The sequence below is a fragment of the Canis lupus genome, chromosome 5 (assembly GCF_048164855.1).
Source record: "Canis lupus baileyi chromosome 5, mCanLup2.hap1, whole genome shotgun sequence".
In the NCBI taxonomy this organism is placed as follows: Eukaryota; Metazoa; Chordata; class Mammalia; order Carnivora; family Canidae; genus Canis; species Canis lupus.
Genome location: NC_132842.1, coordinates 18,847,454 through 18,872,837, shown reverse-complemented (window position 1 = coordinate 18,872,837; position 25,384 = coordinate 18,847,454). Strand labels below are relative to the sequence as shown.

General features: G+C 38.2%; 1 protein-coding gene across 1 annotated transcript in view; it reads left to right on the top strand.

Moving 5' to 3' along the window:
• LOC140633288 (ankyrin repeat domain-containing protein 26-like) overlaps positions 1-25,384 on the top strand; it is a 72,724-nt gene that overhangs the window by 25,796 nt on the left and 21,544 nt on the right. The window contains exons 8-12 of the mRNA XM_072825619.1: positions 2,893-3,005; positions 10,518-10,647; positions 19,734-20,027; positions 21,295-21,509; positions 23,426-23,654. Of these exons, the coding sequence (XP_072681720.1) occupies positions 2,893-3,005; positions 10,518-10,647; positions 19,734-20,027; positions 21,295-21,509; positions 23,426-23,654 (981 nt within the window). The remainder of the gene's footprint in view (positions 1-2,892; positions 3,006-10,517; positions 10,648-19,733; positions 20,028-21,294; positions 21,510-23,425; positions 23,655-25,384) is intronic.

Below are 25,384 nucleotides of genomic sequence, written 5' to 3'. Positions count from 1 at the left end.
CTTAGAGAGTAACCTAGTGCTCCTAGCATTCATTGCAAGTTCAGAAACGAATGTTTTTCTATTACCTTGAGTTAATCATACTTTCAGAGATTTAACAGTCCAATCTCAGAAAAGATTAATGTGCAATCCAGGACTCCAGTTTATTGATAGGTAGTGAAAACTATATAACCATTTATAAGCAGTACAGGATTATCGTGCCATTCATACCGTCCTTTGTAGGAGTGGCTACCAATGATTTAAGATGAGAAGATTGCTTTGGGACTTCTAAGTTGGAACTATGAGGTAGATGGACCTACAACTAGTTTCTTTCAGTGACATAAGTTAGGTACATGCAAATTTCATTAAACGATCATACCTATCAGGGGAACTAGCACATTCTGTTGACTCGTCCTTTCTGTGGCCAAAGAAACATCGAAAAAAACTTTTTTTTCCTGACTTCATATAAAACTGCTCAAGTTGCTTTACTGTACTTTTCATGCAGTTAACTTGACAAGGAGTCTTATCTCTGACTGAGAGTGCCATGAGTTGTCCCCCTACAATATCACACAGGAATCTATTAGGAAGCCACCACATATTACAGAGTTTGTAAGAATATCCATAGATAATTCTGTATATTCCTATAGAAATGAATTAGGGTTATGGTATAAAGTGATTAGCCACTTTAAGCTTACCCTATAAAATAAAAACTTAAATAGCTTTCCAGCAACTTAGTTCATAGCCCTAATTTCTCTAGAAGGTTCTCACCTCATGAATCCCCAGGACAGAGACTACATCTGTGTTAAGATATTTCATGGACACCATTTTGAGGTGAAGAAATATGGATTGGGAAGAAGAGTTAGCTCTAGCTGACTTAAGCCTCTGAACAAAATAGTCAAGTATGTGTCTGAAAAGAACTTAGAAGAAGACTTCCGTAAGTTCACGTCTCTATGGAATAGGAAAGTATTCAAAAGGAAACAAAGGCAAACCGTTCATAATCCAACCCTTGGGAAGAACTTTTGCATTATAAAAGAAAAGCAAGACAAAGTACAATGGTCAGCATCCTGAGGGTAAAGGTGTCCCCCCCCCACCAGATTAAAAAATAATACACTGGGATCCCTGGGTGGCACAGCAGTTTGGCACCTGCCTTTGGCCCAGGGCGCGATCCTGGAGACCCGGGATCGAATCCCACGTCGGGCTCCCGGTGCATGGAGCCTGCTTCTCCCTCTGCCTGTGTCTCTGCCTCTCTCTCTCTCTCTCTGTCTCTCTGTGTGTGTGTGTGTGACTATCATAAATAAATTTTAAAAAATTAAAAAAAATACACTCGGGATGCCTGGGTGTCTCTCTCATTAAGCGTCTGCCTTCAGCTCAGGGCATGATCCTGGAGTCCTGGGATGGAGTCCTCCATGGGGCTCCCTGCATGGAGCCTGCTTCTCTCTCTACCTGTCTCTTTGCCTCTCTCTCTCTCTCTCTCTCTGCCTCTCTCTCCCTGCCCCCCTGCCCTCTCCCTCCATACCTCTCATGAATAAATAAATGAATAAATAAAATCTTTAAAAAGTAACAACTCAAAGTAATCCCAAAAAGAGTCAAGATAAAATGTACAAGATTAACTGTGTGAGGTGCCTGTGTGTCTCAGTGGGTTAAACATCTACCTTAGGCTCAGGTCATCACCTCAAGGTCCCAGAATCGAGTCCTGTATACATCAGGCTCCCTCTGCAGCAGGGAGTCTGCTTCTCACTCTGTATCTGCTCCTCTCCCCATTCATGCTCTCTCTCTCTCAAATACATAAATTAAAAAAATATATAAAAATAACAGATTAGCTAACTAGAAAGGTAACGCACATCAGGTAACAGGTATTGAATGTGTGGTTGAAAATATTGTCTATGAGGAACTAGAAGGAAGATGGAAGCATACACATGACCTCAGTAAATGGGTCAAGGCTGAAAGTGTAGAATAGAGCATCTGGTTTTGAAGCCTTGGGATTTGGAGAACTCTGAGAGGATGTGAAAAAGAGGAATAGCAAGGGTCCAAGGACTGAATGTCAGCGTTTGCTGTCATTTAGAAATGAAATGGGATTAGAAGAGCAGAGGGAAGATGTGGCATTGTTTTCAGCTGCTGCTGAGAAGTAAAGCAGGATCAGGACTTGTAAAAACAGATCCTTGATGACTGTCAAAATTTTTTAGTGGAATTCCAGGATCGAAAGTCAGATTTTAGTGTAAAAGACGCGATGAAAAGATGAATCTGTGGCTGAGATGACACATTAAAGAATGTTCGAGTCCAGTGAAAGGGGAAAAGCAAGATGATCGAAAATGCTGCAAGAGTAAGGAAACGTTTTTATAGAATATTGGGAAGCCTTGAATTTTATTTAGAGAGAAAAGTGGTCAATAGAAAAGAAAATATTGAAATCTTGCAGAGAAATGTTTGAAATGCTTGCAGAGAAGGAGAGTATCTCATCCTAAAGTCAGATGATCATCAAAATTATAATGGGGACAGTATGGGAATTTTTCAGAGACTGAATCTTAAGCTGTGATCTCACAAAACCCAGAGTATCTTAAGACATTGGTGAAACTGCTTCTAGGACATCTCTAGAAACTCAGATGTAAGTATAGCCACCTTAAAGATTTTTTCATTAATGTGGATTAAAAACCTCTGTATTTCCCAAGTAAATTTTGGCAATTTAAATTCTAGAAACAAAAATGATGAAAATATAAACTCAGTTGAAGCTGTTTTAACAAACATCCTTATTTTTGAGATTTCTTTTCATTGACATTTGGTTCATAACCTACATTTTATATGTATTTTATAAACCTGTCTAAACACATATTACTCATGGATTCATGAGAAATAGCATTTTATAAAAGAAGAAGGAGTCTCTTGATTTTTGAAACTAATGTTCTTAAAAAATTGTTTCCAAAGTGTGGTGATGAAAAGGAAAACCTTAAGAAATGTATGGAGTTAAAACAGGCTTTGCAGTTCAGGTTGGATCAAGAAGTGAAGAAAAATGAGGAATTAGAAAAAGAGAATACTGGGTAAGACTAATATTTCACATCACTTTAACCATTAATTAACTAATTTATCTGTAATTGTAGTTTATAAAAACCTAAATAGAAATTCTTGCCAAAATACTACATTTACTCTTCCGTGATTCCTTAAATAATAACAACAATGCCTTTGACATATATTGTCAACTGCGCTTTTCATTGTCCACCGTGAATTATTTCTGCAAGATATCTTTGTTCTTAGGTAATCTTTCCTTTTAATAGTGTTCTTTTCTTAGAGCAGATATCCTAATCTCTAAAAACTTAACTGTGTCATTATATAACAACATCAAAAGTTATCTTGGATTCGCTTGTATTTCTTTTTATTTTATATTATTTATTTGAATTCAAATTAATTAACTTATAGTGTAATATTAGTTTCAGAGGTAGAGTTCAGTGATTCATCAGTCTTATGTAACACCCAGTGCTCATGCCATCACGTGCCCTCCTTAATCCCCATCAGGCAGTTACCCCATCGCCCCCAATCCCTTCCCCTCCAGCATTTGTTTCTATTCATTTGTTCCCCTCCACAGTTTGTTTTCTAGTATTGAGTGACTTATGGTTTGTGTCTCTTTCTGATTTCATCTTGTTTTACTTTTCCTTCCCTTCCCCTATGCCCGGAGCCAAAGGCCTACTCTCAGTGACTGAGCCACCCAGGGGTCCCAAGATTTCATTATTTATTGGCTGAGTAATATTCTGTTCTCTCTCTCCCTCTCTCTCTCTCTCTCTCTCTCTCTCTCTGTCCAATAAATAAATAAATAAATATGATTATTTATTTATATCACGCCTTCTTTATACATACCTCTTTCAAAGAACATCGGATCTCCTAGTTTGGCTATTGTGGATATTTACTGGTATAAACATATGGGTGCAGGTGCCCCTTTGGATCCTGACCAAAGTGATCTTTGGGATTCATACCTTCTAGTGCAATTGCTGGGTTTTACATAGGTAGCTCCTTTTTCAACTCTTTGAGGAACCTCTGGTACTGATTTCCAGAGTGGCTGCACCAGGTTGCATTCCCACCAACATCGTAAGAGGATCCCCCTTTCTCTGCATTCCTGCCAACATCTGTCATTTCCAGACTTGCTAATTTTGGCCATTATGAAAGGTGTGAGGGGGAAACTCACCATGGTTTTGATTTGTATTTCTCTGGTGCCAACTGATGTTGAGCATGTTTTCATGTGTCTGTTGGCCATATGTATGTCTTCTTTGGAGACATGTCCTTTCATTTCTTCCCATTTCTTCATTGGGTTATCTTTCTTTGGGTGTTGACTTTGATTAGCTCTTTATAGACTTTGCATACCAGCCTTTTATCTGATAAGGCATTTGCAAACACCTTCTGCCATTCTGTCAGTTGTCTTTTGGTTTTGTCAACTGTTTCCTTGCTGTGTAAAAGCTTTTTATCTTGATGAAGTCTCAGTAAGTCATTTTGGCGTCTGGTGACATGTCTAGCAAGAAGTTGCTGCAGCCAAGGTCACAGAGGTTGCTGGCTGTGTTCTCCTCTAGGATTTTAATGGATTCCTATCTTACATTTGGGTGTTTCATCCATTTTGACTCTATTTTTGTGTATGGTATAAGAAAATGGTCTAGTTTTATTCTTCTACATGTGGTGGTCTGATTTTCCCACACCATTTGTTGAAGAGACTGCTTTGTCTCCATTGGATTTTCTTTCCAGTATTGTTGAAGAGGAGTGGACCATAGAGTTGAGGGTCCACTTCTGGATTTACTCTTCTGGGCCATTGATTGACATGTCTGCTTTTGTGCCAGGACCATACTGTCCTGTTGATCACAGCTTTGCAATGGAGCTTAAAGACTGGCTTCTAATGCCACCAGCTTTGGCTACGTTTTTCAACATACCTTTGGCTATTCGGGGTCTTCTAAGGTTCCAAAGAAATTTTAGTATTATTTACTCCAGCTGTATGCAAAGAAGTTGGGGGCAGCCCAGGTGGCTCAGCGGTATAGCTCTTCCTTCAATCCAGGGTGTGATCCTGGAGACCCAGGATCGAGTGCCACGTTGGGCTCCCTGCATGGAGCCTGCTTCTCCCTCTACCTGTGTCTCTGCCTCTCTCTCTCTCTCTCTCTCTCTCTGTGTGTGTGTGTGTCTAATGAATAAATAAATAAAAAATCTTAAAAAAATGTTGGTAGTATTTTGATAGAGATTGCATTGAATGTAGAGATTGCTCGAGCTTGCATAGACGTTTTAACAATATTTGTTCTTCCAATCCATGAACATGGAATGATTTCAGTTCTTTATGATTTCTCAATTTCTTTCCAGAATGTCCTGTCGTCTTCAGAGTACAGATCCTTGTCTCTTTGGGTGGGTTTATTCCGAGGTATCTTATGGTGTTTAGTGCAATGGTAAATGGAATTGACTCCTCAGTTTCTCTTTCTTCCATCTCATTGTTAGTGTATAGAAATGCAACTGATTTCTGTGCATGGATTTCCTATCCTGCTGCTTTGCTGAATTCAGGAAAGGGTCCTAACAATGTTGGGGTAGAGTCTTTTGGGTTTTCCACATAGGATATCATGTCCTCTGAGAAAAGTGAGAGTTTGAGTTCTTTTCTGATTCAGACGCCTTTTTATTTCTTTTTGTTGTCTAAATGCTGAGGCTATGTCGAACAACACTGGTTGTCCAGAGAGTGGACCTCCCTGTTGTGTTCCTGACCTTAGCGGCAAAGCTCTCAGTTTTTCCCCATTAAGAATGGCATCGGGTGTGGGCTTTTTGTAGATGGCTTTTATGATATTGAGATATGCTCCCCTCCTCCCTGCACTGTGAAGAGTATTGATCCAGAAAGGGTGCTGCACTTTGTCAACTGCTTTTTCTGCATCTCTTGAGAGGATCCTATGGTTCTTATCCTTTCTTTTATTTCTGTAGTGTATCACATTGATTCATCTGCAGGTGTCGAATCACCCTTGCAGCCCAGGCATAAAACCCACTTGGACATGGTGAATCATCCTTTAATGTAGTGTTGAATCCTCCCAGCCAGTGTCTTGGTGAGAATTTTGGCATCCGTGTTCATCAGGGATATTGGAGTGTAATTCTCCTTTTGGGTGGGGTCTTGCTCTGGTTTTGCGATCCGAGTAATGTTGGCCTCACAGAGAACACTGGAAGGTTTCCCTTCCATTTCTAATTTTTATAAACAGCTCCGAAGAATAGATTAATTCTTCCTGGAATGTGTGGTAGAATTCTCCTGGGAAGCCACCTGGTCCTGGACTCTTGGTTGTTGGCAGATATTTGATGACTGCTCCCATTTCCTTGCTGGTTATGGGTCTGTTCAGGTTTCCTGTGTCTTCCTGTTTTCAATTTTGATAGGAAGGGATCCATTTCTTCCAGATTGCTTACTTTGTTGGCATATAGTTGCTCAGAATGTGTTCTTATATTTGTCTGTATTTCTCTGGTGCTGCTCGTGATCTGTCTTCTTTCATTCACGATCTTATTTCTTTGGGTCCGTTCTCTTTTTGATATGTCTGTCCAGGGGTTTATTGATCTTATTCTGTCAAAGAACCAGCTCCTGATTTCATTGATGTGTTCTACTGTTCCTTTGGTTTCTATTTCATTGATTTCTGCTCTGATCTTTATGAATTCTCTTCTCCTGCTGGTTTTAGGTTTTAATCTTCTGTTCTTTTCCAGCTCCTTTAGGTGTAAGGTTAGCTTGTGTACTTAGGACCTTTCTCATTTCTTGAGAAAGACTTGTATTGCTATATACTTCCTTCTTAGGATGACCTTTGCTACATCCCAGATGTTTTGAGCAGTTGTGTTTCCATTTTCGTTTGTTTCTATGAGGTTTTTAAAACTGTGCTTTTATTCCCTGGCTTGATTCTTTAACCTCCGTGTATTTGAATTCTTTCCAAATTTCCTCTTGTGATCAAGTTCCAGTTTCAAAGCATTGTGGTCTGAAAGTATGCAGGGAATGATCCCAATCTTTTGGTATCAGTTGAGACCTCATTTATGACCCAGTACATGATCTAGTATGGAACATGTTCCATGTGCACCCGAGAAGAATGTGTATTCTGTTGCTGTAGGATGGAATGCTCTGAAGTTATCTGTGAAGTCCATTTTGTGCAGTGTGTCATTCAAAGCCCTTGTGCCCTTGTGGATCTTCTGCTTAGATGATCTGGCCGTTACAGTGAGTGGTGTGTTAAAGTGCCTACTATTATTGTATGACTATCAATGTGTTCCTTTAATTTTGATATTAATTGGTTCATAAGGGGGCCTGGGTGGCTCAGTCGGTTAAGCCCTTGCCTTTGGTCAGGTCATGTTCTCAGGGTCCTGGGATCAAGCCCTCATCAGGCTCCCTGTTCAGTGGGGAGTCTGCTTCTCCCTCTCCTGCTCCCCTTGCTTCTGTTCTCTCTCTGTGTCAAATAAATAAATAAATGAAATCTTAACAGAAAATCGGTTTATATAGTTGGCTGCTCCTACTTTAGAGGCATTAAAACTTATAATTGTTCAATTTTCTCTTTGGATAGACCCTTTAATTATGGCATAGTGTCTTTCTTCATCTCTTAATGCAGTCTTTGGTTTAAAATACAACTTGTCTGATATCAAGATTGCCACCTCAGTTTTTTTTTAATGTCCTTTAATATGATAAAATGGTTTTCCACCCCCTCACCTTCAATCTGGGGTTGTCTTTGTGTCTAAAAATGAGTCTCTTACAGATAGCATATCGATGGGTCTTGCTTTTTTTTTTTTTTTTTTTTTTTTTAATCGACTGGGATACCCTGTGTGTTTTGGTTGGGGCATTTGGCTTGTTTACATTCAGAGTAACGATTGAAAGATATGGATGTAGTGCCATTGTATTACGTGTCAAGTCCGTGTTTTGGTGTACTGTGTCTGTTCCTTTCTGGTCTGTGTTACTTTTGGGCTCTCTGTTTGCTTAAACGTTCCCCTTTACCACTTCTTGCAGGGCTGTTTTAGGGATCACAAATTCTTTTAGTTTCTGTTTGTGCTGGAAGCTTTCTATCTCCCCTTGTATTTTGAATGAGAGCCTTGCTGGATAAAATTCTTAGCTGTAGATTCTTCTCCTTGAGCACCCTGAGTATATCATGCCAGCTCTCTCTGGCCTGCTAGGTCTCTTTGGATAGATCCGCTGCCAGTTGAATATTTCTCTCCTTCTTGGTTCAGGGCCTCATGTTCCAAGCTGCTTTCAGGATTTTCTCTTTGTGTCTGAAATTTGCAAGCTTTGCTATTATATGGAGATATTGACATGTTTTTTATTGATTTTGAGGAAGGTCCTCTGTGCCTCCTGGCACTTGAGTGCCTGTTTCTTTCCCCAGATGAGGGAAGATCTCTGCTATGATTTGCTCAAATATGCCTTCTGCCCCCTCCTTCCCCTCTTTTTCTGGGATCCCCATTATTCTAACATTGTTTTGCTGTGTGGTACGACTCATCTCTCAAATTCTCCTCTCATCGTCCAGTGGTTGTTTCTCTTGCTTTTCCTCAGCTTCTTTATTCTCCATTGTTTTGTCTTCTATATCACTACTTCTCTGTGAAGCCTCATTTATCCTAGCAGTTAGAACCTTCATTTTTTATTGCATCTCACTAAGATTAGCCTTTTTTTATCTCAACTTGATTAGATATCAGTTGTTTTATTTCTCCAGAAAGGCATTCTCTAGTGTCCTCTGTGTGTCTTTTAAGCCCAGCTATTATCTTGATGGTCATTATTCTGAACTCTCGCTCCAGCCTCTTCCTTCTATCCATGCTGATTAGGTTCCGGGCAGTCAGTACTACCTCTTGTTCTCTTTGTGGCGGTGAGTTTTTCCATCTTGTCATTCTGTCCAGAGAAGAAGAGATGAGTGAGAGAACAGAATAGAAAAATATCAAGAATGACCCCAGATAAATACATGCTAAACAAATCAGAAGAGACCCGAAGCCAATTTAAAGGTTAACAAAGGAGATAATAGAATTAGAGAGATCAAGAGAGCAGAGCAGTACACCGATACTATGTGAATTTTGGTCTTTTTGTTAGGAAATTGCATCCCCAAATGGTTAAGAGGAAACCTTGTATATATACAAAAATAAAATTAAATACAAGGAAAGTCTAGGATGTAAGTGTAAAAATGGAAATTAAAAGTCAAAATAAAAAGGATATTATCGGAGATCCCTGGGTGGCACAGTGGTTTAGCGCCTGCCTTTGGCCCAGGGCGTGATCCTGGAGACCTGGGATCGAATCCCACGTCGGACTCCCGGTGCATGGAGCCTGCTTCTCCCTCTGCCTATGTCTCTGCCTCTCTCTCTCTCTCTCTTTTTTCTCTCTCTCTCTGTGACTATCATGAATAAATTGTAAAAAAAGATATTATCACCCAGTTGAACAGAACTGAGCAATATACCATATCCTATGTCTTTTTGTTAGAGAAATATATCCCTAAGGAAAAACAAGCAGGACTTACATGTATATAGAAATAAAATTAAGTACGGTAAAAGAATAGAATGTAACTCTGAAGGTGAAAGTTAACCAAGACTTGCAGAAAGTGGTCACTTTTCTATTTGTAGAAATGCTGCAATTCTTTCCTTAGATCTCTGGTTGATTTCACAGGTGTTCAGAATGATTTGAAAGCTCTCTGGCTGGATTTCTGGGATCAGACAAAACTATGTTCTCCTCTTGCTCTGCCATCTCTGACTCAAGTGGCTTACATTTTCTTCCTGCATTTTCTAGTTATAAAATATATCATTCATACAAAAATATATGTCTGACTTCATGAAGAATAAAATGAGCAATTTCACTACTCAGATGTTTAAAAAAGTCTTTCCGATGTCTCTGAAGCTCCCACCTGGCTTCCTTTCTGCTTATTTGCTGAGTATTTAAGTTTTGCTCTGATCCGCCAAAACTTTTCTGTCATTTAACTTTGTTTCTCTGCATTGTTTGGCATCCTTCACTTTCCTAAGAGTGTACTAGCCAAGGTATTCGATTTTTGTTTAAAACAGTCTCATAGGCCATCATCATACATTCCCTCTCTGCTGATTTCCTTTCTTCTACAGCTCTGCCTCTTCCTTCTTCCTCTGAATTCAAACTTTATAAATATTTTTCTTTCCTGTTTCTCTTTCTGTTTTGAATGATCTCCTTTGATGTTTTTTGTCTGTATTTTCTTTCCTTCTTTTAGACTGTGGTAGGTGGGTACCAAAATGTATTTTTGTGTCTTTATAAAACATTAATAGATGAGGATGCTTTTCTTCCTCACCGTGGATTACTAGCCTCTACTACCTAATAATAGATTAATTTTTATATTCACATACTGAAAATAGATATTAATAATAACTTACAAGAACTCTTAATATAGTTACCCTGTTAACTCTTTAACTGCCATATGTGTCATAAAAATCTTTTCCATATTTTTTTTACTTAGCAATGTAATTTAGTTGGTATTCTCTCAAACAATGAGAGATTGGAACAAATGAGATATCATAAGTATAGATTTGTTTATGTGATAGAACATATTATCTATTTAAATAAGTATTAAATATTTCTTCTTGAAGGACCTGACTTACTCATTCTATACCTTCTGCAGGCTTAAGAACCACTTAAACATGTTAAGAAGGATGTTAAGTAAATATGAAAATGGAGAGCTTCCTTTCTATGGAGATTTAAAAACCAGTCAAACGGAAATGGAAATTCAGATTAATATGCTAAGACAGAAGGTAATTTTTAATTAGTTTTGGGACTCTAAAATCATTGGGAAATAAATCCCTCTGTGCTTTGAGCAGTAAAATACAGATTTTCCTATTAATCTTACATACTTGATATATATTTTTGGTAATAACTTTATTGAGATATAATGAACATAAGATGCATATTCAAAGACTACCACAATCCATTTTAGAACATTTTGTCACCGTAAAAATAAACCCTATGCCCTTTCACTGGCACCTCATGCTAGTTTCCCCCTCCCTATTCTTCTTAGCCATAGGTAGTCACCGTTCTAGTCTCTGTCTCTATCAATTTGCTGCTGATTTTGGACAGGTCATCTCAATGGAATCACCAAATATTTGATCCTTTGTGACTGCCTTCTTTGGTTTAGCATGTTTTTAGATTTATTTTGTGCCATGTGTCAGAACTTTATTATTTTTTTAGTTCTGAATACTATCCCACCATATGGACAGCCCGCATTTTATTTATGTATTTATCATTTGGTGGACGTTTGAGCTGTTACACTTTTTGGCTGTTGTTAATAATGCTGTTGTGAATACGCATGTACAAGCTTTTGCGTGAACATTTCACTTCTCTTGGGTATATACTTATAAATGGAATTGTTAGTTCATATGTTAAAGGACCTTTAACATTTTTGGTTTAAACCTTTTGAGGAACTGCCAGACTATTTTCCAAACTGGCTGCACCATTTTACATTTATGTCACCAGTGTTTGAGGATTCTCATTTTCCCTGATTCTTGTCAATGTTTGTCATTATCTGTTGTTTTTGTTATAGCTATCCTATTGGGTGTAAAATGACACGTTGTAGGGGTATTTTCATTTGTTTAAAATTTTTATTTGAATTCTCGTTAGTTGACATATCATGTAATATTGGTGTCAGGAGTAGAATTTAGTGATTCCTCACTTAAATACCCAGTGCTCATCAGTACAAGTGCCTTCCTTAATACCCATCACTCATCTAGCCCCCCCTGCCCACCTCGACAGCAACACTTAGTTTATTCTCTATGGTTGAGAGTCTCTTATGGTTTGCCTCTCTTTCTCTCCTTTTTTTCCACCTTCCCCTATGTTCATCTGTTGTTGGTTTTTTTTCCTCTTAATTCCACATAGGAGTGAAATCATATGGTATTTGTCTTTCTCTGACTTATTTCACTTAGCATAATACACTTGTTGAGTTCCATCTGTCTTGTGGTTTTAATTTGCATATTTCTTAGAACTAGTGATGTTGAGCATCTCACCTTTATATGTGGTCATTATTCATTTCTATATCTTGCTTAAAGAACTAATCATTTATTTTGCCCATTTTTATATTGGACTGTCTTTTCATTATTGTAAGAGTTCTATCTATATCCTAACTACAGACCCCTTATCAGGGATATGATTTTCAAATATTTTATTCATCACCTTGCCTTTTCACTTTTGCTTGATGGTTACATTTGAAGCATAGAAGCTTTTATTTTTTAGATTTTGATGAAATCCTTAATCTGTTTCTGTCTTTTGATGCCATATTTAAGAAACTGTTGCCAAATGCAATCACGAACATACACACCTGTTTTTTCTATGAGTTTTATAATTTTAGCTCTTAATGTTTCATGTTAAGTTTGTACATATGTTATGAGGTAGAGGTCTAATTTTATTACTTTGTGTGTGGATATCCATTTGTCTCAGTACCATTTGTTAAAAAGACTATTCTTATTCCATTTTAGTGTCTCGACACCCTTGTTGAAAATCAATCCACCATAATTTGAGAGTTTATTTTTAGATTCTCAATTCTAATACATTGACCTATATGTCTATCTTTAGGCCACTAGCAAATCAAATTTTATGAGAATTCTTTCCTGGTCCTCTTGCAAATTACCACTCATTTATATTACAATTATGTAATAAGTCAATGTAGTAGAACCTAACTTTACTCCTGTAGAGACTTATACTTTTTGAAGGAGCCTTTTGCCAGCTTATGTCTTGCTGACTACCTGACCCAATGAGAAGCCAGGCTCAAAAAGATAGAGTCCCGTTTCTCTTCTCCAGTAATACCTGTAGTTTCTCACTCAGTGCCTCCCGCATCCATTTCCATCGTCTTGGTTGTAGGATCCACTGTCTACTATGTACTTCGTTGTGTTTTATGAACTTGTTATAATGCATAGACTCACCCATAGATTTCACCATCTAGGATATAAAGGATTAACTCTGGGTTATCAGCCTTCCTGTTTGGAAGTCTTGCTAATCCATCATCTTAAAGTTCACAATTAGATACTCTTTTGACCTGGTTCTTGTGCATACAAGACTGGCGCCGATCCCGTTCTTGGCACAGATCCTACATTCTTGGAAAACAGAGTTGCCTGTATCCATCTTCTTTTACTGAAATAGAAAGATATGCATAGCTGTACTTTGATAGGTCAATACATAATTAATAGAATAAACATTTCATTACATTATGTCAAGAATACACCTGTAAAATATCTTGTTGCATTTAATTGAATTATCAGGGAAGCCCAGGTCCTCAGTGGTTTTTAGCACTGCCTTCAGCCCAGGGCGTGATCCTGGAGACCCAGGATTGAGTCCCACGTCAGGCTCCTTTCATGGAGCCTACTTCTCTCGCTGCCTGTGTCTCTGCCTCTGTCTCTCTGTGTGTGTCTCTCATGAATAAATAAATTAAATATTTTTAAAAATAATCAAATTATCAGAGACAAATAGTAGGCGAGCAATTTGAATCACAAAAAAATTTCAAAGTGAACCTATATGATATGGAGAAGCATTCTAGTACATATAAAGATGAGATAGTCTTACTACCTCCCCTGAAAAATAAGCTTGCAGTAAGATAAAGGAGAAATTATATTTAATTTAAGTGTGCCAAAGATAATACATTTGTTTCGCTAATGAAAAGATTAGAAATTATTCCATAACGTTCTCCTTATTTCATCACTGATGAAGGGAGAATGAAGATTATTGATTTAAAAGCACTCAATGCTGCCTCTTTCTTTTAGAATTGCAGTTACCTGAATTCAGATAAAAGGTTCCGTTTTGCTTATTAAACTTTTACTAGTTGTTCAGCTGTTATACTTCAAATCACATGTCTCTCTGCTTGCCAGTCGTTTTTCTCCCCTAACATGAGGGGAAATTTAAAAGAGGAGTTCTTGTCTAGTTTTAATAATTTGTAATTGAAGGGATTCTTTAGAAAAAATGTCTTAGAGAAAGGAAGATGGTGGCAGGGTAGGAGGAGCCTAGACTCACCTCATCCCACTAATACAACTAGATACCTATCAACTCATCCTACATACCCCAGAAATCTACCTGAATACTGACAGAACAAAGGTCACAACTAAAGAGAGAGAAGAGGCCACTTTAAAGAAAGTTGGAAGTACAGAGATATAGTTTAGAAGAGAAAGAGATCCTATCTGCAGCAGATGGGAGGGAGTAGTGGTCCCAGCGAAGGGCAGGAGAGAACACCTGGGAATGCACGTAGCTACTGGCTTGGAAAAGGAGAGTGGCTGAATTTCCTGAGTTCTTGCAACTATGGAGGTCTTAAAGCCTGGAATTTTAAAGGTTATTGGGCTTGGCTACGGTAGAATGTGTAGGGCACTATACTTGGAGAGAGGCACACAGAACGGAACCAGCTGGCTGGTGCCATTTCCCTCCCCTGGCCCTGAGCACAAACACAGAGCCACCTGTGGGAATCAGTGCCACTCTGACACCAGCTGCCTAACTTGCTTACACCAGCCACCACCCGTTTGCACTCCAGGGGAACTGCCCTTTTCAATCATGCTTGCCTCAGTTCCAGCACAGCAAGCCCTTCCCCCAGAAGACCAGTACAAACCCCTGCAGACACCATGTGTCCCGACCAGAGTTTTGCAGGGTCTCAGTTCCAGTGGAGTGTGACAGGTCTCATTTCGCAAGCTAGTTCAAACCTGCTAGATTCAGGCCAAGTACCAAACACTGCCCACAGCAGATACTGAGAACCTATCTCTCAGATGACTGGCCTGAGGGATAGAGGAGCCAGAACCCAGTAGCAGAGTGCATGCCACACACCCTGGAGACCCTCCCTCAAGCACCAGGCCCTGGGCACTACGGGACCATTTTCAGTGGTCCATTACTTTCAGGAACAAGTGACATAACTGGCTTTTCTAACCCAGAGAAACTGTCAGAGACCTAGACAAAATGAGAAGACAGAGGAATTTATCTCAAATGAAAGAACAGGATAATGCCACAGGGCCAGAGATCTAAGTGAGAGAGAGAGAAATAACGTGCCTGGTGGAGGATTTAAAGCAGTGACCATAAGGATGTTCAGTGGACTTGAGTAAAGAATGGAAGACATCAGTGAGACCCTTACAACAGAGATAGAAGAGTTTAAAAAGAATCTGAGATGAAGAGTGCAATAAATGAAATTAGAATACAGATCTGGAATATTCTCTAGACTAGATCATACATTAGGCCACAAAACAGGCCTTAGGAAGTACAAAAAGTTTGAAGTCCTACCATGCACCTTTCCTGACCACAATACTATGAAACTAGAAGTGGACTACAAAAAACCGTCTGAAAAGACCACAAATACATGGAGGTGAAATAACATCGTACTATCAATGTGTGGGCCAACCAGGAAATAAATGAAGAAATTTCAAAATACATGGAAACACAATTGTCCAAAACCTTTGAGATGCAGCCAAAGTGATTCTAAGAGGGAAGTATATATAGCAATACAGGCCTACCTCAAGAAGCAAAAAAAAAAAAAAAAAATCTCAACACAAACTAACCTTACACCTAAAGAAGCTAGAAAAAGAACAACAAATGAAACCTAAAGCCAGCAGAAGGAAGGAGATAATAAAAATTAGAGGAAAAATGGGGGTCCTGGGTGGCTGAGTTGGTTAACTGACCAACTCTTTGATTTTGGCTAAGGTCACGTTCTCAGGGTCCTGGGATTGAAGCCTGCTTCAGCCTCCAACCTCAGTCTACTGGTGGATTCTCTCTCTCCCTTTTCCTCTGCCCCTCCCCCCCGCCCCAATAAATAAATCTTTAAAAAAACATTAGAGTGGAAATAAATGATATAGAAACTAAACACAAATAAAAATAGAACAGATCAACAGTAGCTGGTTCTTTGAAAAATTTAATAAAATTGATAAGGCTCTAGCCATAGTTCTCAAAAAGAAAAGGGAAAGGACCCAAATAAAATCACACATGACAGAGGAGAATAACCAACACTGCAGAAATCCAAACAATTATAAGAGAATATTATGAAAAATATATGTCAACAAATTGGACAACCTAGAAGAAATGGATAAGTTCCGAGAAACATATAAATTGCCAAAACTGAAGCAGGAAGAAAGTAGAACAGAATGCTAACCAGCCAAGAAATTGAATCACTCATCCAAAAACTTGGAACAAACACAAGTCCAGGACCAGATGGCTTCAGAGTCCAATTCTACCAAGCATTTAAAGAAAGAGTTAGTATGCGTTCTTCTCAAACCGTCCCAAAAAACAGAAGAGGAAGGAAAACTTCCAAATTCATTTGATGAGGCCAGCATTACCCTGACACCAAGACCAGATAAAGACACCACAAAGAGAATTACAGGCCAATTTTCTAGTGCAAAAATCCTTAACAAAATAGTAGCAAACTGAATCTAACAATACATTAAGAAAATCACCGCCATGATCAAATGGGATTTATTCCTGGGTTACACGGGTGATTCAGTATCTGCAAATCAATCAGTGTGATGCACCATATTAATAAAAGAAAGAAGAATCATCATCATTTCCATAGATGTAGGAAAAGCGTTTGATGAAGTACAATATCCATGCATGATAAAAACCCTCCACAAAGTAGGTTTAAGAGGGAACATACCTCAACATAATAAAGGGAATATATGAAAAAATGCACAGATAATGTCTTCCTAAATGGGGAAAAACCAAGAGAAAAAGTTCATGTCTGGTGTTGTTGATGCTGGCTGTTGCCTAGATTTATAGTTAGGGCAGGCAGCCAAAATGCTTACACTGGCACACCTGGACTCTCTTTGTGGCCTGAGCCTCCTCACAAGAGGAGGGGCTAAATTCCGAGTAAGCAGGCTGAGATACAGAACAGGGCAGAAGCTGTGTTGCCTTTTGTAGCCTAGCCTTGGAATACACACAACATCACATTGACCATAGTCTGTTCGTTAGTAGCAAGTCACTAAGGTTAGCCCACGGTCTTTTTGTTTTGTTTAGTTTTAATGGAATACTGGAACACTTATGAACACATGAAGAACGCAATTTTTAGTGTAATTTACCCACTGGCCACAGTGTTCGATATTCCTTTCACATGAAAAATGCACTCACCTCCTCCCAGTACCTCCGACAAATCTCAGTTATCATGGCATCGGGTTCAGGATGGAGTCCAAGATCTTGCCATCTTAATCAGATGCAGCGGGGATAAGGTGCCAGGGTTTTGTTGTCTAAATTTTAGTCCCTGGAGTGCAGGTTCTCTCAATAGGAATGAAGACTTGAGAATTAAAGAGAACGATTCTCTACTATTGAAAACACAACATTCTGGTTACTTGCTAAAGACTCTTCCATTCAGAAAGAAGATGGAAGTCACACTAGACCATAGCAGGTTTGAAATGCAGCCTGATGCATGCTGTCCATTTTTCAGTCAGACTTAGTCTGAAACCATGGAAATTTTTCTCCATGGCTCTTTGCTGTCTATCCTCTCTGAGCTCTTGGTTCTGTCCAATGACCTGTGTTTGCAGTTGTGTTTTCAGCCTGCTGCCTCCCTGTGGGGACTTCTAAGACCCAAAGGCCTATTTTCAGTCCGTGCTATCTAGGTCTCTTTTAGTCCAAGCTCGCAAACAGTGGTTTTGATGCTATAATTTTCTTAACTTCTTGAGTTTTTCTGTGAGAATCAATGGATTGATTTTATGTCAGTAGAAAAGCCAGTCTCCCGGATCTTTTTGAGATAAACTTTTCAACTGGGCTCTCCTGTGAAGCTCATACTCTTAAGATCCTTAAAGAAATTTGAGGCATACCTGAAATCCTTCTGAGGTCTTAACAAAAGGTTTTATAATCTTGGCTTCATCCATAGGCCATGTTTTCCTGGATTTGCTCTTGACCCAGGATGCATTTCTTTATTTTAGCATTATTTGACATTTCAGCATATGGAAAGGCTATAAATGTGGAGAAAATATTTGCACCCAGTTTGTCTGGGTCTTTCATACTGCATAGACCTTGTTTAGTTTATCTTTTGTGTCCCGTTTTACTTTCAAGTGGTTTGTGGCACGAGTTCCTTTTCCTCTAGTGTCATTTTCTTCACTTGCCTGGAACCTTTACTGTCAGCCTCTTCAAGGGCCATCAGGTTTCCATTAACAGTCTGTTGGAAGCCCTTTTGGTTTTCATTCTTACTCTTCCCTACATCCTTTCAGTTTCTACCTACCTCTCGGTTCAAAGGAGGTTCAGGTTTAAATATTTTAATGTCAGCACCCCATGTTTAATATCAGTTTCTGTGCCAGTTATTTATTGCGGCATCATAAACCACCTGAAAACCTAGTTGCTCAAAACAGCATTTATTTGGTTCACAAGTATTTAGTTTAGGCAAAGCCGAGTAAGGCCAACTCATTTCTTCTTCATTTGGTGTCAGCTGAGATGACTGGAAGCTGGGGACTAGAATCATCTAAAATCATGTTCATGCAAATGTTTAGCTGTTGAGGCTGGCTTTTGGCAAGGACGTTAGCTGGGTCAGTCTCAGCTGAAATGTCTACATGAAGACACACCAGGTGGTCTGGGCTTCCCACAGCAGCTAGATTCTAAGGGTTAGTTTCCCTAGAAGAAGAATGTCAATGGAAGCTATATCACATTTTTTAACCTAGCCTTAAAAAAATCACACAGCAGTTCTGCCGAATTCTATTCACTGGAAACCAATTACTAAGGTCAGCACATTTTAAGGGGTGGGATTATCATGGGAGAAGTGTCAAAAAATTTATAAAACCACCACATCCACTTACCCTGTCTTATCAATCATATCCAGAAGAAAGAAGTTCTTCCCAACTCAGAATCACTGAAACCCTGTCAGGTTTTTCAGTGGTGGTTTTTGGTGCTTAGTATGTTCCCTTGTTTTGTGGGAGTAACAGAGGATTATAAGATAATACTATTCAATTAGGTGGTTTTTTTTTTTGTCCGAAAGTATATGTTTCATCTCACTAAATTTTTATACTGAGAGGTGTGGTTTCTTAATCCTGAGAATCATTTCTCCTGGGAATGCAATTCAAATTAATGTAAGTCATTTGTAATTCAGAAAAAGGCTTGTGGCTTAGAATCAGTATTTATAGATTCAATAATTAGAGTCTTATTTTCAAAGTCTTCTCTTAGGAAGCATTTATTGGTTCAGACCTACATAAGTCAATATGATATTACTAAAACTTTTTAAAAATTAATGGGAGTATTCATTGGGACACTCGAGTGGCTCAGTGGTTTGTGTATCTGTCTTTGGTTCAGGGCATGATCCTAGGGCCTTGGGATCGAGTCCTTCATCGGGCTCCCTGTGGAGCTTGTCCCTCTGCCTATATCTCTGCCTCTCTCTATGTGTCTCATGAATAAATAATTTTTAAAAATTATGGTGTGTTAGGATGGGGGAAGGGGCCAGAGACTTTCTTTTCTTTTTTAAAATTTTATTTGAATTCAATTTGCCTATATAAGAGACTTTATACTAAGAGGTGACTTACAGTTATTTTATGGAGGAAAGATCTGAAGCAGTCATAGAAAAATAAAAGCATAAAATGAAGTACAAATGTTGTGTGGCAAAGACAATGATAGCAGAGATCTTTTTTAGTAACTCCTAGTGGTTTTAACTTTGTTCTTAATTTTCTAAATGCTTCAGGGTTCCACATTCTAAGACTCTACTACACTATAGATTATATTTTATTGCAAATGAATTTATTTTAAAATGGGAGCACCTGGCTGACTCAGTCAGTAGAGCATATGACTCTTGATCTTAACGTTATGAATTCGAGCCTACGGTTCAGTACAGAGACTTAAACATAAAATGTTTTTTAAAATGTTGGTTATAGTTTTGAGTTAAACTAATTTCATTCCATTTCCAAACTGTATTGTTCTATTCATGCAGATTGGTGATCTTAGAGCAAGATTGGAAACTGAATCTTCAAGATGTATAGACCTGGATGCAAAAAATCAAGTTCTTCAACAGGAGTTATTATCTATGAAAGCAACAGAGAGGGAATGTGAAAAACTAAAACAGATTAAAAAGAACTTGGAAGAAAAAGTAGTAAACCTCAGAAGTCATGCAGAAGTCAATGTGGTACAAGGCATTCAAGTAGAAAAGTATTATAAATGGGAGATTGACCAGAGAGTAAGATTGATTGTAGAAGAAAGATTAAAAGAAGTCAATCTATTTTTACAGGTTAGTTTATTGATCTGTGATACGCTTTCATTTATTTCATTACAAATTACACTTTGGTTATATGCATTGTGTAGGTTTCCTCTGCTTCCTTTACAGCAATCTGTTTGGTATATTTCTGGAGGCATTCGTTCCTCCCTGTAAAGATTTCAGTTTTCATCATTATTCTCACTAAATTGATCTTTCAGAATGATTTATGACCAGTATGTGTGAAACAAGACTATTTTTTTGAGAAATTATTTATGTGTTCAGGAGATACACAGAGAGAGGAAGAGAGAAGCAGAGACACAGGCAGAGGGAGAAGCAGGCTCCATGCCAGGATCACACCCTGGGCCGCAGGCAGGTGGTAAACCGCTGAGCCACCCAGGGATCCCCTGAAACAAGACTATTAAGAGGAAAAGAAAAAATTGTGATTTAAAACTTTTACCATGGGGAAAAAAGTAAAATAAAATAAAACTTTTACCATGGAGATTCCTGGGTGGCCCAGTGGTTTTAGCACCTGCATTTGATCCAGTGCGTGATCCTAGAGTCCCAGGATCGAGTCCCACATCGGGCTCCCAGGGTGGAGCCTCCTTCTCAGCCCGTGTCTCTGCCCCTCTCTCTCTCTCTGGCTTTCGTGAATAAATAAAATAAAATCTTTAAAAATAAATAAATTTAAAAAACTAAAACTTTTACCATGGAGTATCTGGGTGGCTCAGTTGGTTAAGCAGCAGACTCTTGATCTCAGCTCAGGTCTTGGTCTCAGGTTTGTGAAATCAAGCCCTGCATTGGGCTCCATGTTCCGTTCCTAGGTTATTCTTCCTTTTTGAAGATTTCATTTATTTATTTATTTCCTTATTTATTTATTGAACATGAGCAGGGGGATTGGCAGAGGGGGAGAGACAGAGAGATAGAATGAATCCTGGGTAGACTCCATACTGGGTGCGACACAGGGCTTGGCCTCAGGACCTCTGACTGAGAACATGCTCTGAGCAGAAATCAAGAAACAGGTTATTCTCAAGTTGTATTATGCACTTTTTAAAATTTTTAATTGATTCTCTTGTTCTTTGAAGTATCAGATTGCATGAGTACTAATATAAGAATGATTAAACTTTATTTTTATCATTCAGATTCAATTCAGGTGACATTGGTGATAAATATTTTACACTTCAGCTTTTTTTACACATTTAAAATTGCTCTCTGAATCATTGAGTCCCAACTGAAGGAAAGAAATATACTATAATTACTCAAGTTTTAGCTGTTTTAAAACTGTGCTTTTAATTTGCTTTAGAGACAAGCAGCATCTCAAGAAAACTTAGAGCAGTTAAGAGCAAGTCATGATGCTTCAATAAGAAGTCAAGTGGCACTCAGAATTAAAGAGCTGGAATCTGAACTTCAATCCCAAATAAGAAATTCTCAGGAACTTAAAATAGAATTGGAAAAGTACAGGCAACTCTACCTAGAAGAATCAGAAATGCGAATGTCATTGACAAAAAAACTGAGCAAGTAAGTTAAAACAGAATCAATGAAAATAGATTTAGCTTATTGATTTGCCTCTAAAGCATAATTTTTATGGAGATGGGTTCATGAGATTAGTAGGAAGTGAAAGCCAACTGGATAGTATAATTTTGGAAAATAACGTTTGTAAATAAACTTACCATTTTATGTTCATCCAGGATAGTTTGCCTCTCTCCTCTTTCTGTGTGTGTGTGTGAGGGGGGGGGGGTATATGATTTTACTTTTTCCCGTTAATATTTTCAGTTACTCTATCTTGTTGTCTTTACAAACTAATTGTTTAAAACTTTATAATTTAGACAGCATATTATTTTTTTAAAGTTGATATATTTTATTTAACACAATACGTCAAAAAATATCCTTTCAACTTGTGATCAATATAAAATTATTACTGAGATATTTCATATTTTTTTCATTCGAAGTCTTAAAAATCCAGCATGTATTTTACAATTATGGTATATTTCAATTAGAACACTAAATTTTCATTGGGAATACGTGTCTATATTTAAACTTCATAAAATTTATAGTGGAAAGAGCAGATTCACATACCTGCATCTTTACAACCCTACTTAAAAGGTTTGTTTTGTTTTGTTTTGTTTTGTTTTGTTTTGTTTTTTTTGGAGTTCAATTTGCCAACATGTTGCATAACAATTTGCCAACATATGACATAACAACCAGTGCTCATCCCGTCCAAGTGTCCCCCTCAGTACCCATCACCCAGTCACCCCAACCCCCTGCTCACCTCCCTTTCCACCATCCCTTGTTTGTTTCCCAGAGTTAGGTGTGTCTCGTGTTTTGTCACCGTCACTGATATTTTCACTCATTTTCTCTCCTTTCCCTTTATTCCCTTTCACTAATTTTTATATTCCCTAAATGAATGAGACCATATAATATTTGTCCTTTTCCGATTGATTTATTTCACTCAGCATAATACCCTCCCCTCCAGTTCCATCCACGTCGAAGCAAATAGTGGGTATTTAGACAGCATATTACTATAAAATTTTTTGTCAGAATTACCCTAAATAGAAATATTAATGAGTTCATTTTTGGAAGATTACACCTTTAACCCAAAAGATCAGGTGCCAATACTATACATCCTGGCAGGTTGGTAAATTAACTTTCTTGATTGTGTCTTTGGTATTATTACTAGAGAGCCTGAGGGTGGGGGAAACCTTTGTAGGTTTTCTACTTTATATAAAAGTATACATGTGAAACAGAGAAAGATTCACACTGGGGTGAAAGGCAGTATAAATCCCAACGTGGTTAAAAATAGCATCATGGTGGGCATGAGGGGGTGTGTGGAAGACAAAAAGGGCAGATTCTACTTCCAGGGCCTTGGTAAGTGTGTTATCAGCTAATTGCCTCTGGAGCTGTTTCGGTCCTTCTGATCACTGCTCTGCCATCTACCTGGCCCCTAGACGTTGTTGGTCTGAGGTATTCCTCGGTGCGAAACCCTCAATTTCTCTGAAGCAATGAGTAAAATGTACAAGAGTGGTGAAAGCACATCCTTGAAAATGTCTTTGAGGGATGGTTTATTTTTATGTTCTGAACTGGTTTACTAAATACAAATATGTGTAATGGCATTCTCCAGAATCTTGTAATTACAGCCATTCCAGAAGGTAGCAAGTATTACCTGTCAATCCATGTACATCACTGTCAGCCATTTCTTTCCCTCCCCTAATTTGAATTTCTTGTTAGTTATCCCTGGAATCATATATACTCCTTTGGAATAATTTTAAACCTATAAATATATATAGTAGCTCTGCTCTGTCACATTTTCAGTGTTAAAACACTGTTTACTGGCACATTCTGTTTGCTATTATGGAAACTTAAAAAAATGCAGGTCATGCAGGAATGATTTGGGTAGAAATAAAATACTAAGCACTTGTGTTGTGTAATCTTCACAGGACTAATGAGAGGCTGGCAGATATCACTACCAAATATCTGGTGGAGAGACAGCAGAACAGACCTTTCCACAGCACTCTTACTATGGGACCAGTCTTGGAAGGGCCTTATGTTGGAAATTTGACTAGTAGTTTACTGCTGGATAGAAATGTTACTCCAAGAGAAAATGTAATGATTCCTACCTCAAGGCCGCAGACTTCAGTTAGCAGCATTCAAACTCACTTGATCAAGGTTAGTTATATTATCTTTCTTTTCTTGAGTTTCAGATTTCCAATAAAATTTTTGTTTTTAATTTGGTGAAATTCTGAGTTAACTGAATAATACTCATTAAGTAAAAGTTATACTGGTTTGTGCTAATAAGGAAATGGGACAGAAATTTTATGGTATTTTTTTTAAGCTCCTGGAGCTCTTATTGTCAAGAGATACCTATTATTAACTTTATTCAATAAATACAACTAAACTGACACATTTTATCTTCTTATTTTTTAAAGATTTTATGTATCTGAGAGAGAAGAGAGTGTGCCCACGAGTGGGGAGAGAGGTAGAGGGAGGGGGAGAATCTCAAGCAGGCTCCCCACTGAGTGTGGAGCCTGACTCAGGGCTTGATCCCATGACTCCGAGATGATGATCTGAGCTGGAATCAAGAGTTGGATGCTTAACCAACTGAGTTCCCAAGGCACCCCCAAACAGACCCATTTCCTTGAAAAGCTATGTTAAATTGGATTTTGGAAAGTAAATATTATTACCTACTAACCCAAAATACACTTAGATGCTTTGACTTATTCTCTGATTAGCAATAGTTTATGTTTAAAGTTTGCTGTAAAAAAAAATAAAATAAAATAAAGTTTGCTGTAACCCAATTTTCCACCCCTATGCATAAGTGAACGATTAGAATCCAAACACTTAACCATGTAGGGATATTTATTATTTTAACGATTCCACGGTAAGTCCTTTTTATGAATTAAATAAACTTGTAACACTAAATTGATAGTTCTATGTTTTGGGGGCACCCGTATGACTGAGTGGTTTAGCATGTATCTGCCTTTGGCTCAGGTCATGATCCAAGGGGTCCTGGGATTGAGTCACGCAACAGGATCCCCATAGGGAGCCTGCTTCTTCCTCTGCCTATGTCTGTGCTTCTCTCTCTGTACTTTTTATGAATGAATAAATAAAACAGTTTAAAAAATGTTGTAAGTTTTGGCATTTTCTTACATGAGAGCACATCCCTAATTGCTTTCTTATAACACCTTTTTTAACTTATATTACTTCTATTTCAATTTTTATAAAATGGCTTGCTGAGCAACTGTAGAGATTTTCTAAATAAGTCAAAGAAATATTTGATTTTTTTCTTTTTTTTTTTTTTTTTGAGAGAGAGAGAGAGAGAGAGAAAATGAAGGAAAGCAAGCAGGTGGTAAAGGGCAATGGGAAACAGAGAAGAGAGACTCTTAGGCAGGCTCCATGCTCAAAGTGGAGCTGGATCTCATGACCCTAAGATCATGACCTGGGCCAAAATCAAGATTCTGACACTTAACTGACTGAGCCACCCAGGCACCCCACAAATAATTGGATATTTCAAATGAAATTCACATATATTTACCTTGATGCCATCACTTGAATGATTGATGACTAAGATGGCAGTGATAGGGAGCCTTTAATAACAACCCATTTCCATTGAGTATCATTGTTGTTAAAATACCCATTTCAATCAATGCACATAGGCTTATGATTTTGATAGTATATTCATGGTTTTATTAAGTTTTTTTTTTAAATTTTTATTTATTTATGATAGTCACAGAGAGAGAGAGAGAGAGGCAGAGACATAGGCAGAGGGAGAAGCAGGCTCCATGCACCGGGAGCCTGATGTGGGATTCGATCCCGGGTCTCCAGGATCGCGCCCTGGGCCAAAGGCAGGCGCAAACCGCTGCGCCACCCAGGGATCCCTCATGGTTTTATTAATGTAG